Here is a 19927-nt window from a genome sequence, read left to right as displayed (position 1 = left end):
TTTGAATAGTCTTAATTTTGCAATCTCTTATAGGCCTGCTAATAGAGATCTTCTTCTTAGCTCAAAGGGATCCTTTGTTGGGAAGAAGAAGAAAGCTTGGAGAGCAACTTGTTTGTGCTTATTTTGGACCTTATGGAAGGAGAGAAACAAGTGAGAATTTGAAAATTCTAAAAAAGTGGATCAAGCAATCAAAAAATCAATTTATGTACAACTTTTTGGAGTGGGTTAGAGTGTACGTAGGAAATTGCTCATTGTCCATGAGTTGTTTTATTGATTGGTTGAGCTCTAAGTAAGGCATGGGTGTTGTTTTTGTGTAGCCCTTAGCTGTGTTTGGCCTTTTGGCACCATGTCGGCGCTTCGTGCGCCCCTTTGTTAGGCGCTTTTAATATATTGATCTTTGCTTGGAAAGAAAAAAGGAGATTTCAAAAAGTAGTCATGCACAAATGAGTAAAGCCTAGCAATAAGTAGATCCCTCAAGCTTGAAATCCCAAAAGAGAAAAAAGGATCTATCACCAAATACAAGGCAAATCTAACAAATGTAGTTGTGTGTCTACTTTTGATGGACCTTGTTGAGAGAGGAACCACACCTTGAAAAGTACCTTGCCAAGGACACGCATTTGTCTGTCACATCTATTCTTAAAAAAGGCAGTATTTACTCTTGATTGTTGAATCCTGTTAGGACCATTTTTCCTTGGAAGTCTTTTACTGATGCCTAACTCCTTATTGGATTTGAGCCTTCAAACCAAATATCAATTAAGCTAATTGAAGCTTCTTCATGCATTTCCTCCCTCCTTGGAACAATGGAAGCCCCCATTACAGTTTTTTAGTCTATTAACAACCTTAATAGGGTTTAAGAAAAGAGAGAGAAAGAGAGATGACAGTTGATGATGAAAAATAATCTCCCATATTTTTTACATTATGATTTACAATACATATATACAAAGAATGACTGATGAGATCCCTTAAATTAGGCTACTTATAAAAAAAATCCCTAAAATCAAGCAATCTGATTGCAAGGGTCCTATATGGAATTTACCTAGATTCTTGGTACAAGAATCATGGGTCAGGTTTTACAAGAAAGGAAAAATATGGTAGGAGAAATCAGATATATATGGAGAAAAAATAATTACTGATTTTTTGGCCTATTCTTCTAACACCCCCCATTCAAGTTGGTGCGAAATATTTTCTAGCTTGTCTAAGATTGTATAAAAAGTTGAACTTGGTAAACCTTTTGTTAGTATATCTGCCATCTATTTAGAAGAGGGGACATACGCAGTGCAAATCAACCCATTATTAAGTTTTTCTTTGATGAAATGTTGATCTATCTCCACATGCTTGGTTCGATCATGATGAACAGGGTTATGAGCTATATTTATAGCATCTTGGTTATCACAATATAACCTCATGGGTCCTTTCAAAGTGATGCCAAGGTCGATAAGAATGATAAATATCTAGAGTAGTTCACAAATCCCTTGGGCCATGGCCTTAAACTCAGCTTCTGCGCTAGATCTAGTCACCACTGATATTGGGTACAATGCCTCAAGATTTGAATGGGGTACTTTTGTAAGTAACTAGGGGCTTGTTTGGTAACCGTTTTTGAAAACAATTCTGAAAAATAGTTTTTGAAAACGGTTTTTAAAAATTGTTCTTTGATTTTTGTAGAACAAAAGTTTGTTTGGAAAGCTAAAATATTTTTGACCTATTTTTAATATTTTTAAATATGTTTTAAAAATAATTTTTATACCTTGTGTTTTATTTTTAATCATTTTACATGTTTGTATGATTATTTCTTAAAACAGCCCTTAGAAAACAAATGAAAACAACACTGTCAGTTGAGAGTTGAGATTTATCCCTTTTGACTATACCTGTGTTCTTACTCAAGAAAAATGGGAAAAAGTATTACTGTGGAGAAAAAGCATTTTCAGGTAGAGTTTGAAGGTTTGAATGGTGGAACTTGGGTATCGGTAACAGAGAGGAGCCGAGATTTCGTGGTTTCAATAGGATTTGACATGGAGGAGCTGGATTGGTTGATGGAGCATTTGAAGAAAGCTGTGGAGGTGGAGGCTTCTAGGGGTTTTGTAAGAAAGATCAGGGGTAAGACTAAGACCCTCCTGATGGAGATATGCTTCAATAACAGAGGGAGGTTCATGAAAATTACAGAATTCGTTACAAAAAGGAAACCTCTAGTTCTTGTCGTCCCCGAGGGTGTAAAAGGGAAAGGATGGGAAGATCTCAGGAAGGCGATTCTATCAGTGCAAGAGTATTATGAACGTGACGGAGGAGCTTCGAAGGAGAAGAATGGTGATATCCGGATGAATAGGGACACTTTCAGAGGAGGAAGGTCATATGCAGAAGTGGTGGCAGAGGCTGGTTTGAGGACTGGAGGTACGTGGTCAGCTGGAAAATGGGCCAGAGCTGTAATATGTGAAAGCCAAGAAGAAGTCCATGACTGGACTCATGTAGGAAGAGCCATTGCGAGGATGATGGGGATGAAAGGAATGGTGTCCATAAATGCCATTTCCGCTTTCAAAGGATACTTCTTTGTGAGTACAATAAGGAGAGCGGAAAGTGTTCATGATTAGGGAAGACTTTCAGTGAAAGGGAGGACGATTCTACTAAGGAAATGGTCGCCCAAGGAAAACATGGTGGTTCAAGGAAAGTTCAGGAGGGGTTGGTTAGCATTGAGAGGTCTCCCTTTCCATTTGTGGGATGAAGTTCAGTTGAATTTCATTTTGAAGAAATGGGGGAGGGTAACGAAGGTGGCAAAGGAAACCTTGAAGTTGGTGGACCTAACGAGGGCGAAGCTGTGGGTGGAGATGCTTCCAAACGTAGTGTTACCAGCGTTGCTTGAGGTGGAAGATGGGGAATGGTCCTATACAGTAGCAGTTTCAGTCGCCGGAGAAGACGAAGACGTCGATGCTGTCACGTCGGAGGTAAACCGCAGCAGGAACGAGTGGGTGAGAGTGGAAGGTTGCGTCTCTCAGTCGTCAAAAGTTGCAGAAGGGCTACGAGGTAGCGTTAAGGACATTGTGTGCTACAGAAAGAGGCGCCTTCCCCGGGCACGTTATCGGCAGTCAAGGACGTGTTTGGCGGACAAAGGGGAGACAGGAGGGGGGTGGAGCAGATCGGGCCAAGCTGAAGCAATTTTTATTGGGCCAGAGCATGAGTCTTCTTTTAAAGCCCAACAGGTTAGGGCCCAAAGTGGGATGAGGCATCGTGGGCTTCAAGATGGCCCAGATGCTGCATCGGCTTCGCCCCTTCCCCAGCGAGCTGCTTCTTCTACAAAGGCGACCGCGACGCTATGTCAAGACGGAGCAAGGGCCGGCGTCGAGGTATTCTTTGGAGAAGAAGGTCGGGCCGATGAGCTAAAGGACCAGTCCTTTCCCAACTCGAGGCCATTGTCAGACAACATCGTGGGCTGTAAGCTCAAAAGCCCGTCGGGGTTGGGCCAAAAATTAGGAGGATCGAAGCCCTATGGTATGGAAGCCAGGTCGCGGAGGGAAGAAATCGAAGCAAGGAAGGGGAAAGCCCCCGCGGTTTACACGAGAGATGCTACGCAGGAGGAAGAAACGGCAATTTCAAAGAAGACGTGGTCTACCCTCTTCCCTCCAAGCGCAGATCGACGACAGGGACATCGGTGTTGCAGTGAGCCTTTTTTCACTCGGGGTTCGTCGCCGTCAAGTGAAGATTGCAACATAGTAGAGGAGTTTGGGAAGGGCTTTCAGATGGACCGAGGAATCAGAGCGAATTCTCTCTCCAGATGTCATCTTTCTGATAAGCTCTCGAAGGTGGACACCTCGGCGAGCCGCGTGGAAGTCCAAGGAGGGCTATCGGGACGAGCGGGGTTTGATCCTCGTGGCTATTCAGACATGGGTTCACCTTCTAATTCAATAATCAGAGGTAAAGGACTCATCTGCGAGGGGTTTTGTGAAATTCCGGGAGCCAAAAATTTGGAGGTATGTCAGCCCTATCTTTCTCAGCCACCCGAGTCACCCTCTATCCCTTCCTGTAGTCCGGATTCTCATTTGAAGAATCCCTCTGGCCCAATTCTTCCCAACTCAGTCTCTCTTACTCAGTTTCCTTCGGAAAACCAAGGCATATAAAAAATTTTTGCTGAAAAAAGTGGTGTTGACTATTTAAACCATGGTGACAGTCCCGACTGTGTTGAGGAGGAGAACCAGTGTGCTTTATCTAACCAGATGTTAGAGAGCTGTACCCCTAAGGATTCTATTGTCAGGTCACATAAGGAGGTTTCGGGTGATATCCTTATTGATGGCCTGTCCCCCCGGAAAATGGCCAAAGTGCGAGAGGTTTTATGCTCTCTTGACATTAAGGTGTATTCTAGGAGGAAGAGTAGAGGCCCCACAGGGCATTGAGACTTGTTGGTTTTGGCTCGGTAGGCTAGGGTCTTTGTGTTTTCCCATGAAAATTATCAGCTGGAACGTTAGGGGTTTGGGTTCAAGGAATAAGCGTAGGATGATTAAAGATTTTCTTAGATCAGAGAATCCGGATGTTGTGATGATTCAGGAAACAAAGAAGGAGAACTGTGATAGAAGGTTCGTGGGTAGTGTCTGGACGGCCAGAAATAAGGATTGGGTTGCTCTTCCGGCGTCTGGGGCTTCAGGTGGGATTTTGATTATCTGGGATTCAAAAATTCTGAGTAGAGAGGAGGTGGTAATAGGTTCTTTCTCGGTCTCAGTCAAGTTCTCTTTGGACGGTTGTGGACCCCTTTGGATTTCTGCTGTTTATGGTCCAAACAGCCCCTCACTTAGGAAGGATTTTTGGGTGGAGCTTTTTGACATTTATGGTTTAACTTATCCGCTATGGTGTGTGGGCGGTGATTTTAATGTCATAAGGAGAAGCTCAGAAAAAATGGGGGGTTCTAGCCTTACTCCAAGTATGAGGGACTTTGATAGTTTTATTAGTGAGTGTGAATTACTTGACCCACCTCTTCGGAATGCTTCATTCACTTGGTCAAATATGCAAGAATCTCCCGTGTGTAAGAGATTGGATCGTTTTCTCTACTCAAATGAGTGGGGGTTGCTCTTTCCCCAAGGCCTTCAAGAAGCCTTAATCAGAAGGACATCGGATCATTGGCCAATCGTCATGGATACCAACCCGTTTATGTGGGGGCCAACTCCTTTTCGGTTTGAGAATATGTGGCTACAACACACTAATTTCAAGGAGAACTTTAGAGATTGGTGGAGTGGGTTTCAAGGAATCGGATGGGAAGGTCATAAGTTTATGAGGAGACTTCAATATGTTAAAGCTAAATTGAAGGAGTGGAATAAGTCTTCTTTTGGAGAGCTTAAAGAAAAGAAAAAAAGTATCCTCAATGATTTAGCTAACTTTGACGCCATTGAGCAAGAAGGGGGTCTCAATCCTGACTTGATAAGTCAAAGAGTCTCAAGAAAAGGGGAGCTAGAGGAATTAATATTGAGGGAGGAAATACATTGGAGACAAAAAGCCAAAGTGAAATGGGTCAAGGAAGGGGATTGTAACTCTAAGTTTTATCATAAAGTGGCTAATGGCAGGCGAAATAGGAAATATATCAAGGAGTTGGAGAATGAGAGGGGTTTAGTGATGAAGAATGCCGAGAGTATCACAGAGGAGATTTTACATTACTTTGAGAAGCTTTACACAAATCCTACAGGAGAGTCTTGGGGTGTTGAAGGTTTAGATTGGTCCCCTATTTCGGAAGAGAGTGCGTTAAGGTTAGAATCCCCTTTTACCGAAGAAGAGATTTATAAGGCCATTTTTCAGTTGGATAGGGACAAGGCTCCGGGGCCAGATGGCTTTACTATTGCCGTATTCCAAGAGTGTTGGGATGTGATTAAGGAGGATTTGGTGAGAGTGTTTGCTGAATTTCATAGGAGCGGAATTATCAATCAGAGCACTAATGCCTCTTTCATTGTTCTAATACCCAAAAAGAGTCTTTCAAAGAGAATATCAGACTTTAGACCCATTAGTTTGATCACTAGTCTCTACAAGATAATAGCCAAAGTGCTTTCTGGGCGTCTAAGAGGGGTTCTACATGAGACCATCCACTATACTCAAGGCGCTTTTGTTCAAGGGAGACAAATATTGGATGCGGTTCTTATAGCGAATGAGATAGTGGATGAGAGAAGAAGGTCAGGGGAGGAAGGTGTCGTTTTCAAAATAGACTTTGAAAAGGCATACGATCATGTGAAGTGGGATTTTCTGGATCATGTGTTAGAAAAGAAAGGGTTCAGCCCTAGATGGAGGAATTGGATGAGTGGGTGTTTATCTTCAGTATCTTTTGCAATCTTGGTGAATGGTAGTGCTAAAGGGTGGGTTAAGTTTAAGACAAGGCGACCCTTTATCCCCTTTTTTGTTTACTTTAGTTGCAGATGTAATGAGCAGGATGCTCATGAGAGCTGAGGAAAGAAATATGTTGGAGGGTTTCAGGGTGGGTAGAAATAGAACTAGGGTGTCCCATTTGCAATTTGCTGATGACACCATATTCTTTTCTAACTCAAGGGAGGAAGAGCTGCAGACTCTGAAGAGTCTTTTGTTAGTGTTTGGGCACATTTCTGGGCTCAAGGTCAATCTTAACAAGAGCAGCATTTATGGCATCAATCTTGATCAGGATCATCTTTCAAGATTGGCTGAGATGCTTGATTGTAAGGCGTCTGGATGGCCTATTCTTTATCTGGGCCTCCCTTTGGGCGGGAATCCTAAGGGGTGTGGATTTTGGGATCCAGTGGTTGAGAGAATCTCAAGTAGATTAGATGGGTGGCAAAAGGCCTACTTATCCTTCGGGGGGAGGATAACTCTTATCCAGTCTTGTCTTACCCATTTGCCTAGTTACTTCCTATCCTTATTTAAAATGCCCGCTACTGTGGCTGCAAAAATAGAGAGGTTGCAAAGGGATTTTTTATGGTCAGGGGTTGGGGAAGGCAAAAGGGATCATTTAGTGAGGTGGGATATTGTGTGCAGACCAAAGACATTAGGGGGTTTGGGTTTGGGGAATATTTCTTGGAGGAACCTCGCTCTACTAGGAAAATGGTTATGGAGGTATCTTAGAGAGGGTTCAGCTCTTTGGCATCAGGTCATTTTAAGCATTTATGGTTCACACTCTAATGGTTGGGATGCTAACACTGTAGTCAGATGGTCTCACCGCTGTCCTTGGAAGGCTATTGCTCAAGTCTTTCAGGAGTTTTCTTTGATTACTCGGTATGTGGTAGGAAACGGGGATAGAATTCGGTTCTGGGAAGATTTGTGGCGGGGGGACCAACCTTTGGGAACCCAATATCCAAGACTATTCAGAGTAGTCGTGGACAAAAACATTTCTATTTCTTCAGTTCTCGGTCCATCTCGGCCTTTCTTGTGGAATTTGAATTTCCGCCGTAACCTGTCAGATTCTGAGATTGAGGACTTAGAAGGCCTCATGCGGTCTCTTGACGATTTGTATCTCTCTCCTTCGGTCCCAGATGCCAGATTATGGCCTTTATCCTCGTCAGGGCCTTTTTTCAGTCAAATCCTTTTTTCTAGCATTATCTCAATCTTCTGGATCTTCTCAGAACTTTCCTTCAAAGTTCGTGTGGAATTCTCAAGTTCCTTTCAAAGTGAAGTCCTTTGTCTGGTTAGTGGCACACAAGAAGGTGAATACTAATGATATGTTACAAGTGAGAAGACCCTACAAAGCCCTTAGTCCGGATATTTGTATCCTGTGCATGAAGCACGGGGAATCAGCAGATCATCTATTTCTTCATTGTTCCTTGACGATTGGGTTGTGGCACAAGCTATTTCAGTTAGCTAAGTTGGATTGGGTTTCCCCAAGGAGCATTTATGACATGATGTCCATCAAATTTAAAGGCTTCGGTAATTCTAAGAGAGGGATAGTTTTGTGGCAAGCTGCGAGCATAGCTCTAATTCGGGTGGTGTGGTGGGAAAGAAACGCAAGGATTTTCGAGGATAAAGCAAGGAATTCAGAGTACCTTTGGGACTCTATAGTTTTCCTTGCTTCCCTTTGGGCCTTCTGTTCCAAGGCATTTAAGGGGATTCCCCTTAATGTGATTCAACTGGATTGGATAGCGGTGTGTACTCCATAGGGATTGGGCCTTAGTGGGTGTTCGTTTGTTTTTTGTGTTTTTTCATGTAATTTAGTTGTCTTTGGTTGGAGGATTTCTCATCCTTCTTCTTGTTCTCCTTTTCTATATTAATATATATTTGTTACGTTTCCAATCAAAAAAAAAAAAAAAAAAAAAACAAATGAAAACAACATAAAACAACTAAAAGATGTTATTTGAAAACACTATATTCTCTGTTCTTAAGAACAAAAAACAAAAAACAGTCATTCTTTTCTTTGTTATAAAGAATAAAAAATTGTTCTAAAAAAAAGTTCCCTAACGGGCCTTGGATTTCCTCTTAAGAAGGTTCAATATCTAGAAGTTAACCTTCTATTGACAATTGATCTAGCCCAATCAACATCACTGTAAGCTTCCAATTCCATATTTCCTATCTTCTGAAATAAGATTCTCTTGCTTGGTGTAGACTTTAGGTAACATAGGATTTTATATATTGCCTCCATGTGAGATTCATGTGGTGAATGCATGAATTGGCTTACCACACCTATAATATATGCAATGTCTGGTCGAGTGTGAGATGAATAAATTAATTTCCCCACCAATCTTTGATAGTGGCCGTGGTCTACCAGATCATGCTCTATTTTTCCTCCTAATTTATGATTTTGTTCAATCAGAGTCTTTGTTGGTTTGCATCTTAGCATCCCTGTCTCCCTTAGCAAATCGAGAATATATTTCTATTGGGAAATAAGTATTCCCCCTTTTGAATGTGCCACTTCAATCTCGAGAAAATATTTTAGACTCCCTAGATCCTTGATCTCAAATTCATTAGACAAATAAGTTTTGAGCCTTTGAATTTCCCCCTTATCATTTCCAGTAACAATAATGTCATCGACATAAACTATCAATGCAAAGTCAACTTACCAGAGGAGTTATGTTTGATAAACAATGTGTGGTCTCCTTGGCTTTGATGGTAGTTCATTCTTATCATTGATTTGTAAATCTCCCAAATCATGCTCTTGTAGATTGTTTAATTCCATAAAGAGATTCTTAAGCTTGTAGACTTTGTTCTTCCAAGCCTTGGCACCAAACCCCGGTGGAGTGTCTGTGTATGCCTCTTCTTCTAAGTCACCATGTAAGAAAACATTCTTCACATCAAATTGCTGGAAGGGCCAATCAAGATCAGCAGCTAAAGACAATAGAATACGCATAGTGTTCATTTTTGCCACTGGTGCAAAGGTCTCTTGGTAGTCAATGCCATAAGTTTGGGTGAATCCCTTAGCTGCCAGTCTAGTCTTGTACCTTTCTATTGTCTCATCAGCCTTATATTTTATTGTGAAAATCCACTTACAACCTACTGTTTTCTTCCTTTGGAAAGCTCAACCATATCCCAAGTCTTATTTTTTTTCAAGGCTTGCATCTCCTCATTAATTACTTTCCTCTAGTTCTCATCTCTAAGTGCCTCTTGGATTGTATTTGGAATTTCAACAGAAGACATTTGGATAATAAAGGCTCGGTATGTAGATGATAAACGATGCAATGAGGTAAAATTTGAAATAGGGTGTTGAGTGCATTTTCTAGTGCCTTTCCTCGATGCAATGGGCCAATACAAATCATTATAGACACTAGAATGAGTATTTTCATTACCTGATTCAAGGTTGGATGATGGGATATGAGAGGATGTTGTAGATTTTCCCTTCCTCGAATACACTTTTAGTTTGGAGGTGTTTGCTGGCAGCACGTGTTCCCTTTCTTTGAGCTGAATCTTAAGTTCATTGGCTGGAATTTCAGTGGCAAATTTTCTACAATTAGCTTTTCATTGGGAGTTTGCTGGAATTTCTTATGTTCACTAGCTGATTCATTAGATGATTCCAAGGCTGGAACATTTGGAACAACAGGGACTGTTGGTGTAGAATCTGAAAATTCTGGGGCTGCTGAATCTGAAAGTTCTGGGGCTGAAACATCTTGGACAATGAGGGAACTTGATGTGTTTGAGGTAGAAACATTTGGCATATTAACCAGTTGTGGAAGGACACCCCCACCATTCTCACCATTCCTAGGAAAAATTCCTGACAGCTTATCTTCTATTCCTCCAATCTCCCCCTAAAGATAAGTGTGTGTGAAATATGGTTGGCTCTCAAAAAAGGGAACATCCATGGTGATATATGACCTTTTTGTGGGTGGATGGTAGCACTTATATCCCTTTTGATTGGAAGAATATCCAAGGAAGACACACCTAAGAGCTCTTGGTTCAAGTTTGTCTCTAGATTGTTTGGGAATGTGAATGAAAGATACACACCCAAATATTTTTGGAGAAAGTGTTCCAATACCCTCAAAGTTAGGAAAATACTTTGAAAGTACATCAATAGGGAATTTAAAGTATGAGACTCGAGAAGGCATTCGATTTATTAAAAATGTAGCAGTCAAAACGGCTTCCCCCCAATATGTCTTTGGAACACTCATTTGAAGAAGTAAAGACCTCGTAACTTCGAAGAGATGTTTGTTTTTTCTTTCTGTTACCCCATTTTGTTGTGGTGTATCTACACATGAAGATTGATGCACAATACCTTCATTTTGGAGATAGGTGGTAAGATTATGGTCGAAGTATTCGTTCCCATTATTTGACCTTAAGGTATGGATTTTGGTGCTAAATTGGGTACAAACGAATTTCTGGAATATCGTGAAAATGGAAGTAACTTCTTATTTGGATTTTAGGAGATAAAACCAAGTGGTACGAGTGCAGTCATCAATGAAGGTAGCAAACCATCTAGAACCTGAAATGTTTAGAATTCTAGAGGGTCCCCAAACATTAGTATGTGTTAAACTAAAGGGAGATGTTTCTTTTTTATTTCTTATTGGAAAGGGCACACGATGGTGTTGCAAGCTGACAGACCTCACAATGAAAATCATGGGATTTAGCTTTGCCAAACAATTTGGGAAACATTTTTTCCAAGATGAAGAAAGGTGGGTGTCCCAACCATTTGTGCCATAGCCATATTTGATCAACTTTTGAGGGATTGTTGGTGGTAATAAAAGCTTGTGGGATAGAATCACTAATCTTCCAATGTGTATTGAGGTAGTAGAGTCCACCTTTCCTCTCACCATGCCCAATCATCCTCGTTATCTGGTCTTGAAAAACATAATGGGAAGGGGTAAATGTTACAAAGCAATCCAAATCTTTAGTGATTTTGCTGACGGACAAGAGATCATAAGACAAGTTTGGAACATGTAACACATTTTGCGAGGTCAAAGGAGTGATGGAGGCTATGCCTTGACCAATTATGGAAGAAAAAGTGCCATCAGCAACCTTCATGTTTGGCCTACCGGAAAGTATCGTATAATTGGAAAAAAAATTTGGAGTGACTGGTCATATGGTCAGTAGCACCAGAATCAATGATCCAAATGCTCGATAAACAATCATTGGAGGCACTTAAAGCTTTGATATTACCTGTTTGGTCAAAAGAGCATGAGGCTGTTTTTGCAATGGGAATTTCAGCACGTGTGTCAAGCTGGTTGAGAAGTGTTTTCAGCTTTTCATAATGCTTCTTGTTGAGTAAAATAGGTTCTTGTTCAGTGGTAGGGATATTTTCATGAAAAACGTCAATGGTGGCAGCTTTATGCGCCTGTCCAGATCTTGTGACAGGTTTTCCTCCTCTATTGCTTCCCCCTTTACTTCCTAACTGAGGCTTGTCATGAAGTTTCCAGCGAGATTCACGTGTATGTCTTGGTTTGTGACAATAATTACTTCAAAGCGAATCTTTATCTTCTGGTTTTCTTCCTTATACTTTGGATCCCATTGACTTGGAATTTCCAGCAGTATAGCCTCCTAGCATCACAACTTGATGACTTTCTTGCCCAATCACAGGCATAAACCTCTCGGATGGATGGAAGAGGTTCTTTCCCCAATATTTGTACTCTTACTTGTCTAATTCAGGATTAAGACCAGCCAAGAATTCAAATACTCTCTCTTGCTCCATTATCTTCTTCAATCTAGTAGTGTCTTCGACAACTACCATTTCTATGTGCTGGTGATGATCTAATTCTAGCCATAGGTTTCACAATTTATTGTAATATTCAGTGACAGAGCAACGTCCTTGCTTTGTAGCATGAATTTGGCACTTCAACTTATATACTTGTGCTGTTATTCCAATCTTGGAATAAGTTTGACTGATGGCATCCCAAATCTCTTTGGCGGTGGAGAGAAACAAGTATGTTTGGCTAATCTCCGGCTACATGGAGTGTAGTAGCCAAGACATGATCATGGAATTTTCCTCCTCCCATAATTCATATTGTGTATCAGTGGAGTCAGGTTCTGATTTGGCACCTGTGATATTGCCCATCCTCCCTTTACTTTTAATGAAAAGTTTGGCTGATTGGGACCATTGTAGGAAATTCTGGCCATTGAGCTTTTGAGTGGTGATTTGGAGTGTAGGGCTGTCATTATGATGGGTAGATAAAAGTGGTAAGGTTTAGAGTGTAGAGGAGGGATTGAAGGGTAGGGTTATTTGAGAGGATGGTGTATTTTCACTAGTTTAAGACATTTTAGGGAAAAAACAACAAGGTTTCTGGTGTTTTTTTTTCAGAGTAAATAGGAGATGACCTTGAGGGAATTATACTGGGAACTAAGGAACCAACAATAAAGGCTGGGTAAAAAAAGGGGAACAAGCTACAGCAATGAAGGCTGCATGTGACCGAGGAATGAAGGCTGCATGTGACCAAGCAATGAAGGCTCTGTGGATCTTGGCAGAGTCAAACTTCTGGCTCAGATACCATGCTGAAAAATAATCTCCCATATTTTTTTATATTTTGATTTACAATACATATATACAAAGAATGACAGATGGGATCCCTTAAATTAGGCTACCTATAAGAAAAAATCCCTAAAATCAGGCAACCTGATTGCAAGGGTCCTATATGGAATTTACCTGGATTCTTGGTACAAGAATCATGGGTCAACTTTTACAAGAAAGGAAAAATATGGAAGGAAAAATCAGATATATATGTAGAAAAAATAATTACCGATTTCTTGGCATATTCTTCTAACAGTTGAGATATTGACAAGATGGTTGATCCAAGGTAACTTTCATTCCCGAGAAATATATATTTTGTTCTGCCATCAGGGCACTTAGGTACATCTTCTAGTACTGGATCCTGAAACTAAACTGCTCTAGGATTGTGTGCCTGAGGACCAAGACACTTGAGCAACCTGTTACCATTAAGATGAAAGAGTTTTATTTAGTTGACTACCGAATCTCATATTAGCACCCAAACAAAATCTCTTGGACAAGTAGATCTTTTAAATCTGGGAGCCTGTAAGGTAACCTTGACAGTGATCCTAAGATTCTCCATCTTATCCTTATAACTCTTATCTTTGTTCAAGAAATATGTCCTTTCACTATCTTTAATTATTTGATATGTTGTGCAATAGATCACTGCATGTTATTATGTTTGACCACATGGTTCAGTTTACTCAACTTTAGTTTGAACATAGTTTTTTTTTTCTTTGTTTTCTCTTTGTAGGGTTGTTGAAATGCAAGAAATCCTTGATCAACAACTTGCTGAGGAAGCAGCCGAGGCTGAGGGAGGAGGGACCATGGCATCAATTGCAAATCCTCGTAGAACTGCAAAGTAGCTACCTTGAACTGATTTCCAAGATTGATTAGTATCTCTCCACTTGATGTTGATTATCTCTCCCCATTCTGATCTGGACATTGGGATTCCATACATCTGTCCTGACATGTTGTATACTTAACTGTCCTTGAAGGGGATGCAATGCATTACATGATGTTGATTGAATCCTTATTCTCTGCAGAAAATCTACAACTGCAACAGCTTCTTCGAGGAACTTGACACAACAGAAGTTGAAGATCCAAGGGAAAGACTATAAGGATAAGTGTTATGAGCAAATAAGGAAGACAGTTGAGCAAAGGTTTAATAAGCTTTTGACAGAGGTGAACATTTCATATTACCTACTATATGAGAATGGAATTGAAACAGTTTGACTTTGTCTTATGTATTTTATTCTAACATTAATTCATGCATCAGCTTGTTTTTGAGGATCTAAAAGCTGCTTTGGAGGAAGCTAGAATGGTATGAAGAACTAATCTCCGTAGTCCCCTAAGATATCTTTGTTTGATTTCTTTCTGTTAGACTTTAGGGATTTGCATATCTAGGAACCTTATATGACTTGGCTTCGGCTTGATGGAGTTTGATGTTTTCCTTGAGAATTACTAAGTCATTTATAGAAAAGACAAAGAAGAGTAGAAAACTTCAAAAGGTGACATGTTTTGACTTAAATGGCTTGACTTTGATGCTGAGAAATATTGATGAGGTTTAAAGCTAGTCTTCCTCTTATTAGATTCACTGTTTGGCTATGATCCAAAATTAGATTCTATAAGCACCCTTACTGGGATAATCAGCTGGTCTGCCAGTCTTTCTCTGTTTTTTTTCTTTTTCTTTTTTGCTATTTTGTGGAGCAACTTCTCGATCTCATAGTTTTACTTCTCCCACAATTATCCTATGTGCACCGTCTTTGTAGAAATCTCATTAAACAGGAGATTGTGGATTTATTACAGTCCTCTCCCTCCTTTGAAAGCATGGTCTCCTCTGCCCCAGACTAAGGGTCAGGTCTTGCACAGGTCAAGATCTTTTTCTTCAAATCCTTCCTCTCTCCACGAAGGATAAGCTGTCCTCTTTGTTGTCGGTCAAACTCTTCTGAAAAACCCAAGCCCCCTAGAGTCAGCTTCCTCATGGCTGGTCTTACAAGAAAGTGAATACCAATAATATGCTTTCGAACTGGAAGCCTTTCTGAAGTATCAGCAATAGAAGATGTGTTCTATGCAGGAAAAGTTGGTGGAGGAATTTTTTTCCCCCTTAAGTGGTAGTTATTGTTTGTTCCACCTTTTTATTTTTTGTAATCTTCCTTATGTTTGTATTACTTCTCTTTTAGGAATTTTGTTCTCTCAATGTTTTGATATGATTTATATGTTATGGGATGACTTATTCTTCTTGATCTTTTTAATTAATAGGAATGTTCTGGCAAGCTTCTGATAAAAATGAAACCTTAACACAAGATATCTCCTTTACACGATAACAACTACTTAGCTGATTTGAGTGTGTTAAACTCTTAAGGTGGAAGGCTGAGTTCAGAATAATATATTTGATAATAGCATCTAACATTTCAGCTGTCAATGTAAGCATTTTGATTGAATGTACACCCAAGTATGAGCCCTTTGAAGTGTGAGTCCTCATGGTATCAGTTGATTAAAAGCATCTACAATTTGCATGTAAATTGGTGGTGTAACAACTTTGTTGTCAAGATGTTGCATTGATGTACTTGTGAAGCTATATCCCAAGGATATCAAGAATTTATTTGCTATCTTTGTTTTACGGTTAGCAATGGACCATTGATATGTTGCTGGCCCCTACACTGTCTTCACATTGCTTCTATGCTAAGGGGTTCCCTTATAGCTTCTTATTGTTACACATGTTTCCCTGCATTGGAACTTCGATTTCCATAGAAATTTGATGGACCACAAAATCAGTGGTACTACATGCCAATTTGAATAATGAAAATCTAAAATGCTTTGGCATCCTGACTAAACCTCATAGATCTTATTCGAGACTTCCAAGTTACTTACTCCACTAACACTCTAGATCAGGATTTATAATTATTAACTTTACTACCCTTTTGTAAATGCTAAATTTTACTGTATTCCTTTGTCCAAAATGTCATAGTTTGTGATATTTGTATAGGCAACTTATTCCCCTTAGTTTTTCTAGTTTTACTCCTTGATTTTAGCTGTTAATATATTTTTTCAATCGACGAAGAAAGGGTTCGTCCTTATTTTCAGATGATCACAACCATCTAAAGAGAACTAGTATGCTACTTATTTTTCGAGAAAGTGAGGTAGCACTTCAATAGTTGCTAATATATTTAGTAGTTTTACTAATAGCTGATTTAACATCTGGATGTATTTGCAAAACAAGGAATCTTAAGTATGTCTTAATGTGAAGTAGATTAAATTAGACAATTAATTCATGCAGTAATACTGGGAGCTTACTCTACCTGCCAGAGTGGGTTCTGCTATTGAGGTGAAGATACTAGCATTATTGGTGGCCTTGTAGGCTAATTTGGAGACTTTTTTCCTCCGTGAATTGATGGAGCTTTTGTAGTGTGTGTAGATTGCTTTTTCTGCCTATAGTCTGTGTAGATGGTTTTAGTTTTTGTGGGGCAATATACATTTCTACTCTTTGATCCGCAGTTGTAGATCTTGGAAGGAATGCTCATCCTTCTTTGTATCTACCATTACGTGAAATCAATGGAAAATACATTTATCTATCTATTGTGTTTTTTTCCTGCTCATCTCAAAACTCAAATGCAAGGGTGTTTCCTTTTTCTAAAATTTTCTTAATGCTGCTAGTTTTAAACTTTAATAGGTCCTCTCTATTCATAAGCCCTTTTTTCCTGCAAATGATGCCTCTGGTTTGATTGTTTTGACTTTTAGATTGGAGAAGAGCTTGGAGATATTTATGACTATGTGGCTCCTTGTTTTCCCCCAAGGTTTGGTCCTTACCGAAATATGCTTTGTTCTGACTTCTTCTGGTTTTACACCTATCTTTAGCCACGTATCCAATTTTCTTTATGATTTCTGTTCTGAGGTTAGAAGAATCTTTTGCTCGTTAATTTCATTTTTATCCTTCTATCTTTTCTATGTTTTATTCTTTTGAATTGGTGATGAGACAAGCTCATGCTTCTATTGTGTAGTGCATGATCCTCTAAGTTGCTCGGGAAATTCTCTCCTACAGTGTTCTTGGAGGGTCTGGTTTAGCTTCTGATACTATTTTATCAGAGATTTAAATTATTTTTCACTGGTTGAGGAGGATTCAGTATTTTGCAAGGGAAATCATCCTTTTTGCTTCTTGGAGGCCTAGATTTTCCAATCATGTGTCCAGATCAGAACTGGACACCACAACATTTCTTTTATATTGGTGCTGCTCATTTGTTTCATGCATTTGTGTGCATCTGTGTGTTGTGAAGATTTTCATCCACGAAAATGTTTTGTTTGTTCAAATTCAATCTTTCTTGTTTGCAGATATGAAATATTCCAACTGATGGTAAATCTTTATACTGAGAGGTTCATTCAGATGCTCAGGCTGCTCAGTGACCGAGCAAATCAACTGACAAATATAGAGATTTTAAAGGTATTCCTTTTGTTCTGTTTTTTTATTTATTCAAATATATTTATTATTAATAGTGATATTGTCAAATTAACTGATGAATTTAGAGATTTTGAAGGTATTTTTTTCTTTTTATCTTTTTGCTCTAGTTTTTTTTATGTATGTAAATATATTTTTTATTAATAAGGATATTGTTAATATTATGGGGTTCGATCACATCTGCTTATGTTCATATGGCCATTTTTTAGAAGATAGGTAGGCATGTATATTAATTCTATATAGCAGCAATAGCATGAATGTTTCCAAGTTGATAGATGCAATATGTGGTCATGCAACAATGGTAATATTGTAGTTTGGGTTTCAGTTATGGCTTGTGGACTGAAATAACCTGAACCTCCTCTTGTTTAGCCTAAGATTACTCTATTACCTATGAGAGCGGTTTTTGCATTTGAGTTTTCTGTTTTCATGAGTTGGGGTTTACCTTATCACAGAACTTTTATCACTGTTTGTTCTTGTTTTTTAGCTTTTTTCCCTTTTATCATCATAATTTTTTGTTTATAATTTGTGTTTCTTGCAACTAGGTAACTGGTTGGGTTGTTGAATACCAAGATAATCTAATTGGGCTTGGTGTTGATGATTCTTTAGCTCAAGTTTGTTCTGAGAGTGGTGCTATGGATCCTCTCATGAATTCATATGTTGAAAGAATGCAAGCCACAACAAAGGTAATGAATACTATAATAGATGATACTGTACTACTATTCTATAAGCTTATCATATTGCTAAGATCACTCCCTGATTCTGCTCTCTAGAAATGGTATTTAAATATCCTGGAGGCTGATAAAGTACAACCGCCAAAGAAAACAGAAGATGGAAAGCTATATACACCAGCTGCTGTTGACTTATTTAGGATCCTAGGAGAGCAGGTGCAAATTGTTCGGGAGAATAGCACTGATGTCATGCTATACAGAATTGCTTTGGCTGTCATTCAGGTAGATTCAGCTTCACAGTTGTTTGGTTATACTAAAAATCAGATGTATTATGCTAAATGCCTTTTACAACTGAAACTTAGGAAATATTGTTTCTGCTGGTAGGGTGCTATCTTGCTTTTCCACATATTCACGTTTACATTGGGTCCCTTTGTTACAGTTTCATTACCTTTTTTTTTTTTTGGTTTTTATATATAGGTAATGAAGAGTATATATTAAAAGGAGGCACCAAAAGAGTGATCTGAAAGTATGCAAGAAGTATACATTGACCGCCAAAAGGCACAACCAAGAAAAAAGAAGGGCTAAAAGAACACCACCCACCCTCAACCAGTGCCCAACCAATCAAAGAAGCTAATAAAGACAAAGGACCATCTTCTATAAACATCTTAGTCCACGACCACAAAATACAAACAAAAGAGTTTTTAACCCTTTGGATCAAAAACTCCTCATTTCCAAAAGTAATTATGTTCTTTTCCTTCCAAACTGTCTAAAAGAAGCATAAGGGGACTGTCCTCCAAGCCTTCTTAAGCTTTTTGCCTACAAAAGAACCATTCCACTCTAGAAGGGTCTTTCTAACCAAAGAGGAGAGCATCCCAAACACCCCAAAAAGAGCAAAAAGCAACTGCCATAAAACCCTTTTCTTTACATAGTGAACAAGAGTGTGGTGTATGGATTCTTCATTGTTTTGGTAAAGGAAACCTCTGTTAGCTAAAGACCAACCCCTTTTTTAACCTTGATCCAAGTTTAAGGCTTTTCTCCACGTCGCCTCCCATGCAAAGAAGCCCAACTTAGGTGACACTCTTAGATGCTTCAATGCACCCAATGAATTGGATACAAGTTGAAATCTTGCAAAGTTACCTTATAGCATTTACAAGTTAAAACTTCAAAAAAAATTTCCCCTAATTTTTCGAGTCTGCAGAATTTTTGCTTCAACTGGGCAATTTTTCTTCTTAAAATTTTATATAAGGCTTATTGATGGCTCTTGAGCACCAAGTTTTCCTTATGAGAATATTTTCCTTTTATAATGGATGATAAAAGCTACTTTCAGAAACTGATGACTTCACTCTGACCATGTAATACTTTTGTTTAGGGTCTTCTCCATTATTATTTCTTTTTAATTTTGTAATTAACTATTTGTCACTATAAAATAAGGGTGAAAAGGTTACAAGGAAGGATGTGCTCTTCTTCAAGTCAAACCAAGAGAAAATTACAAACAGGATATTAAAAAAGAACTTGCAACATCCTAATATATCCTAGAATCACTTAACGGGATTGAAGTACCCTATAAAGACCTCTAACAATGGCTTCTTGTTTACCAACCATTTTACAACTGGGATGGCAGTTCAAGTCTTCTAGTGGAACAGTAGCACATCTCCTTCTGAGATTTAAGATTCTGCCAATCCATGTGTACTGTCTACAAGCACTGTCTTCCCATCCTCTTGGAGGCATCCCAGGCTTTGCTTCATACAAAAGCCATAATCACACTGCCACTGTGATCTCTAATGAAACGCCAGAACTCCATTTAACTCAGAAGCCTTTGTAAGCATCAGTTAACAAAATCCCCAAGGGAGAGGGGCTCCCAATCCATAAACGACCCAACCTGAGTCTTACTGCCTCTGCGGATCTCTCTTCAACCTAGCAGAATTCTTCCCAGAGGAATAAAGCTAAGCTTAGAAACTGCCCCTAAAATAGAAGGTAGTAATCAGCTACCTA

The 19927-nt window shown here is 39.2% G+C and overlaps 1 protein-coding gene across 1 annotated transcript in view; it reads left to right on the top strand.

Annotated features, from left to right (window-relative positions):
• Positions 1–19927, top strand: part of LOC100247582 (exocyst complex component SEC6) — a 43941-nt gene that overhangs the window by 11069 nt on the left and 12945 nt on the right. Inside the window, exons 10-16 of the mRNA XM_002264696.5 lie at positions 13569–13676; positions 13861–13999; positions 14094–14138; positions 16556–16611; positions 17144–17252; positions 17810–17950; positions 18038–18217. Coding sequence (XP_002264732.1) covers positions 13569–13676; positions 13861–13999; positions 14094–14138; positions 16556–16611; positions 17144–17252; positions 17810–17950; positions 18038–18217 — 778 coding nt within the window. The remainder of the gene's footprint in view (positions 1–13568; positions 13677–13860; positions 14000–14093; positions 14139–16555; positions 16612–17143; positions 17253–17809; positions 17951–18037; positions 18218–19927) is intronic.

The sequence above is a fragment of the Vitis vinifera genome, chromosome 3 (assembly GCF_030704535.1).
Source record: "Vitis vinifera cultivar Pinot Noir 40024 chromosome 3, ASM3070453v1".
In the NCBI taxonomy this organism is placed as follows: domain Eukaryota; kingdom Viridiplantae; phylum Streptophyta; class Magnoliopsida; order Vitales; family Vitaceae; genus Vitis; species Vitis vinifera.
Note: the sequence above shows the minus strand (reverse complement) of the source record. Positions and strands in the feature narration are given on the sequence as shown.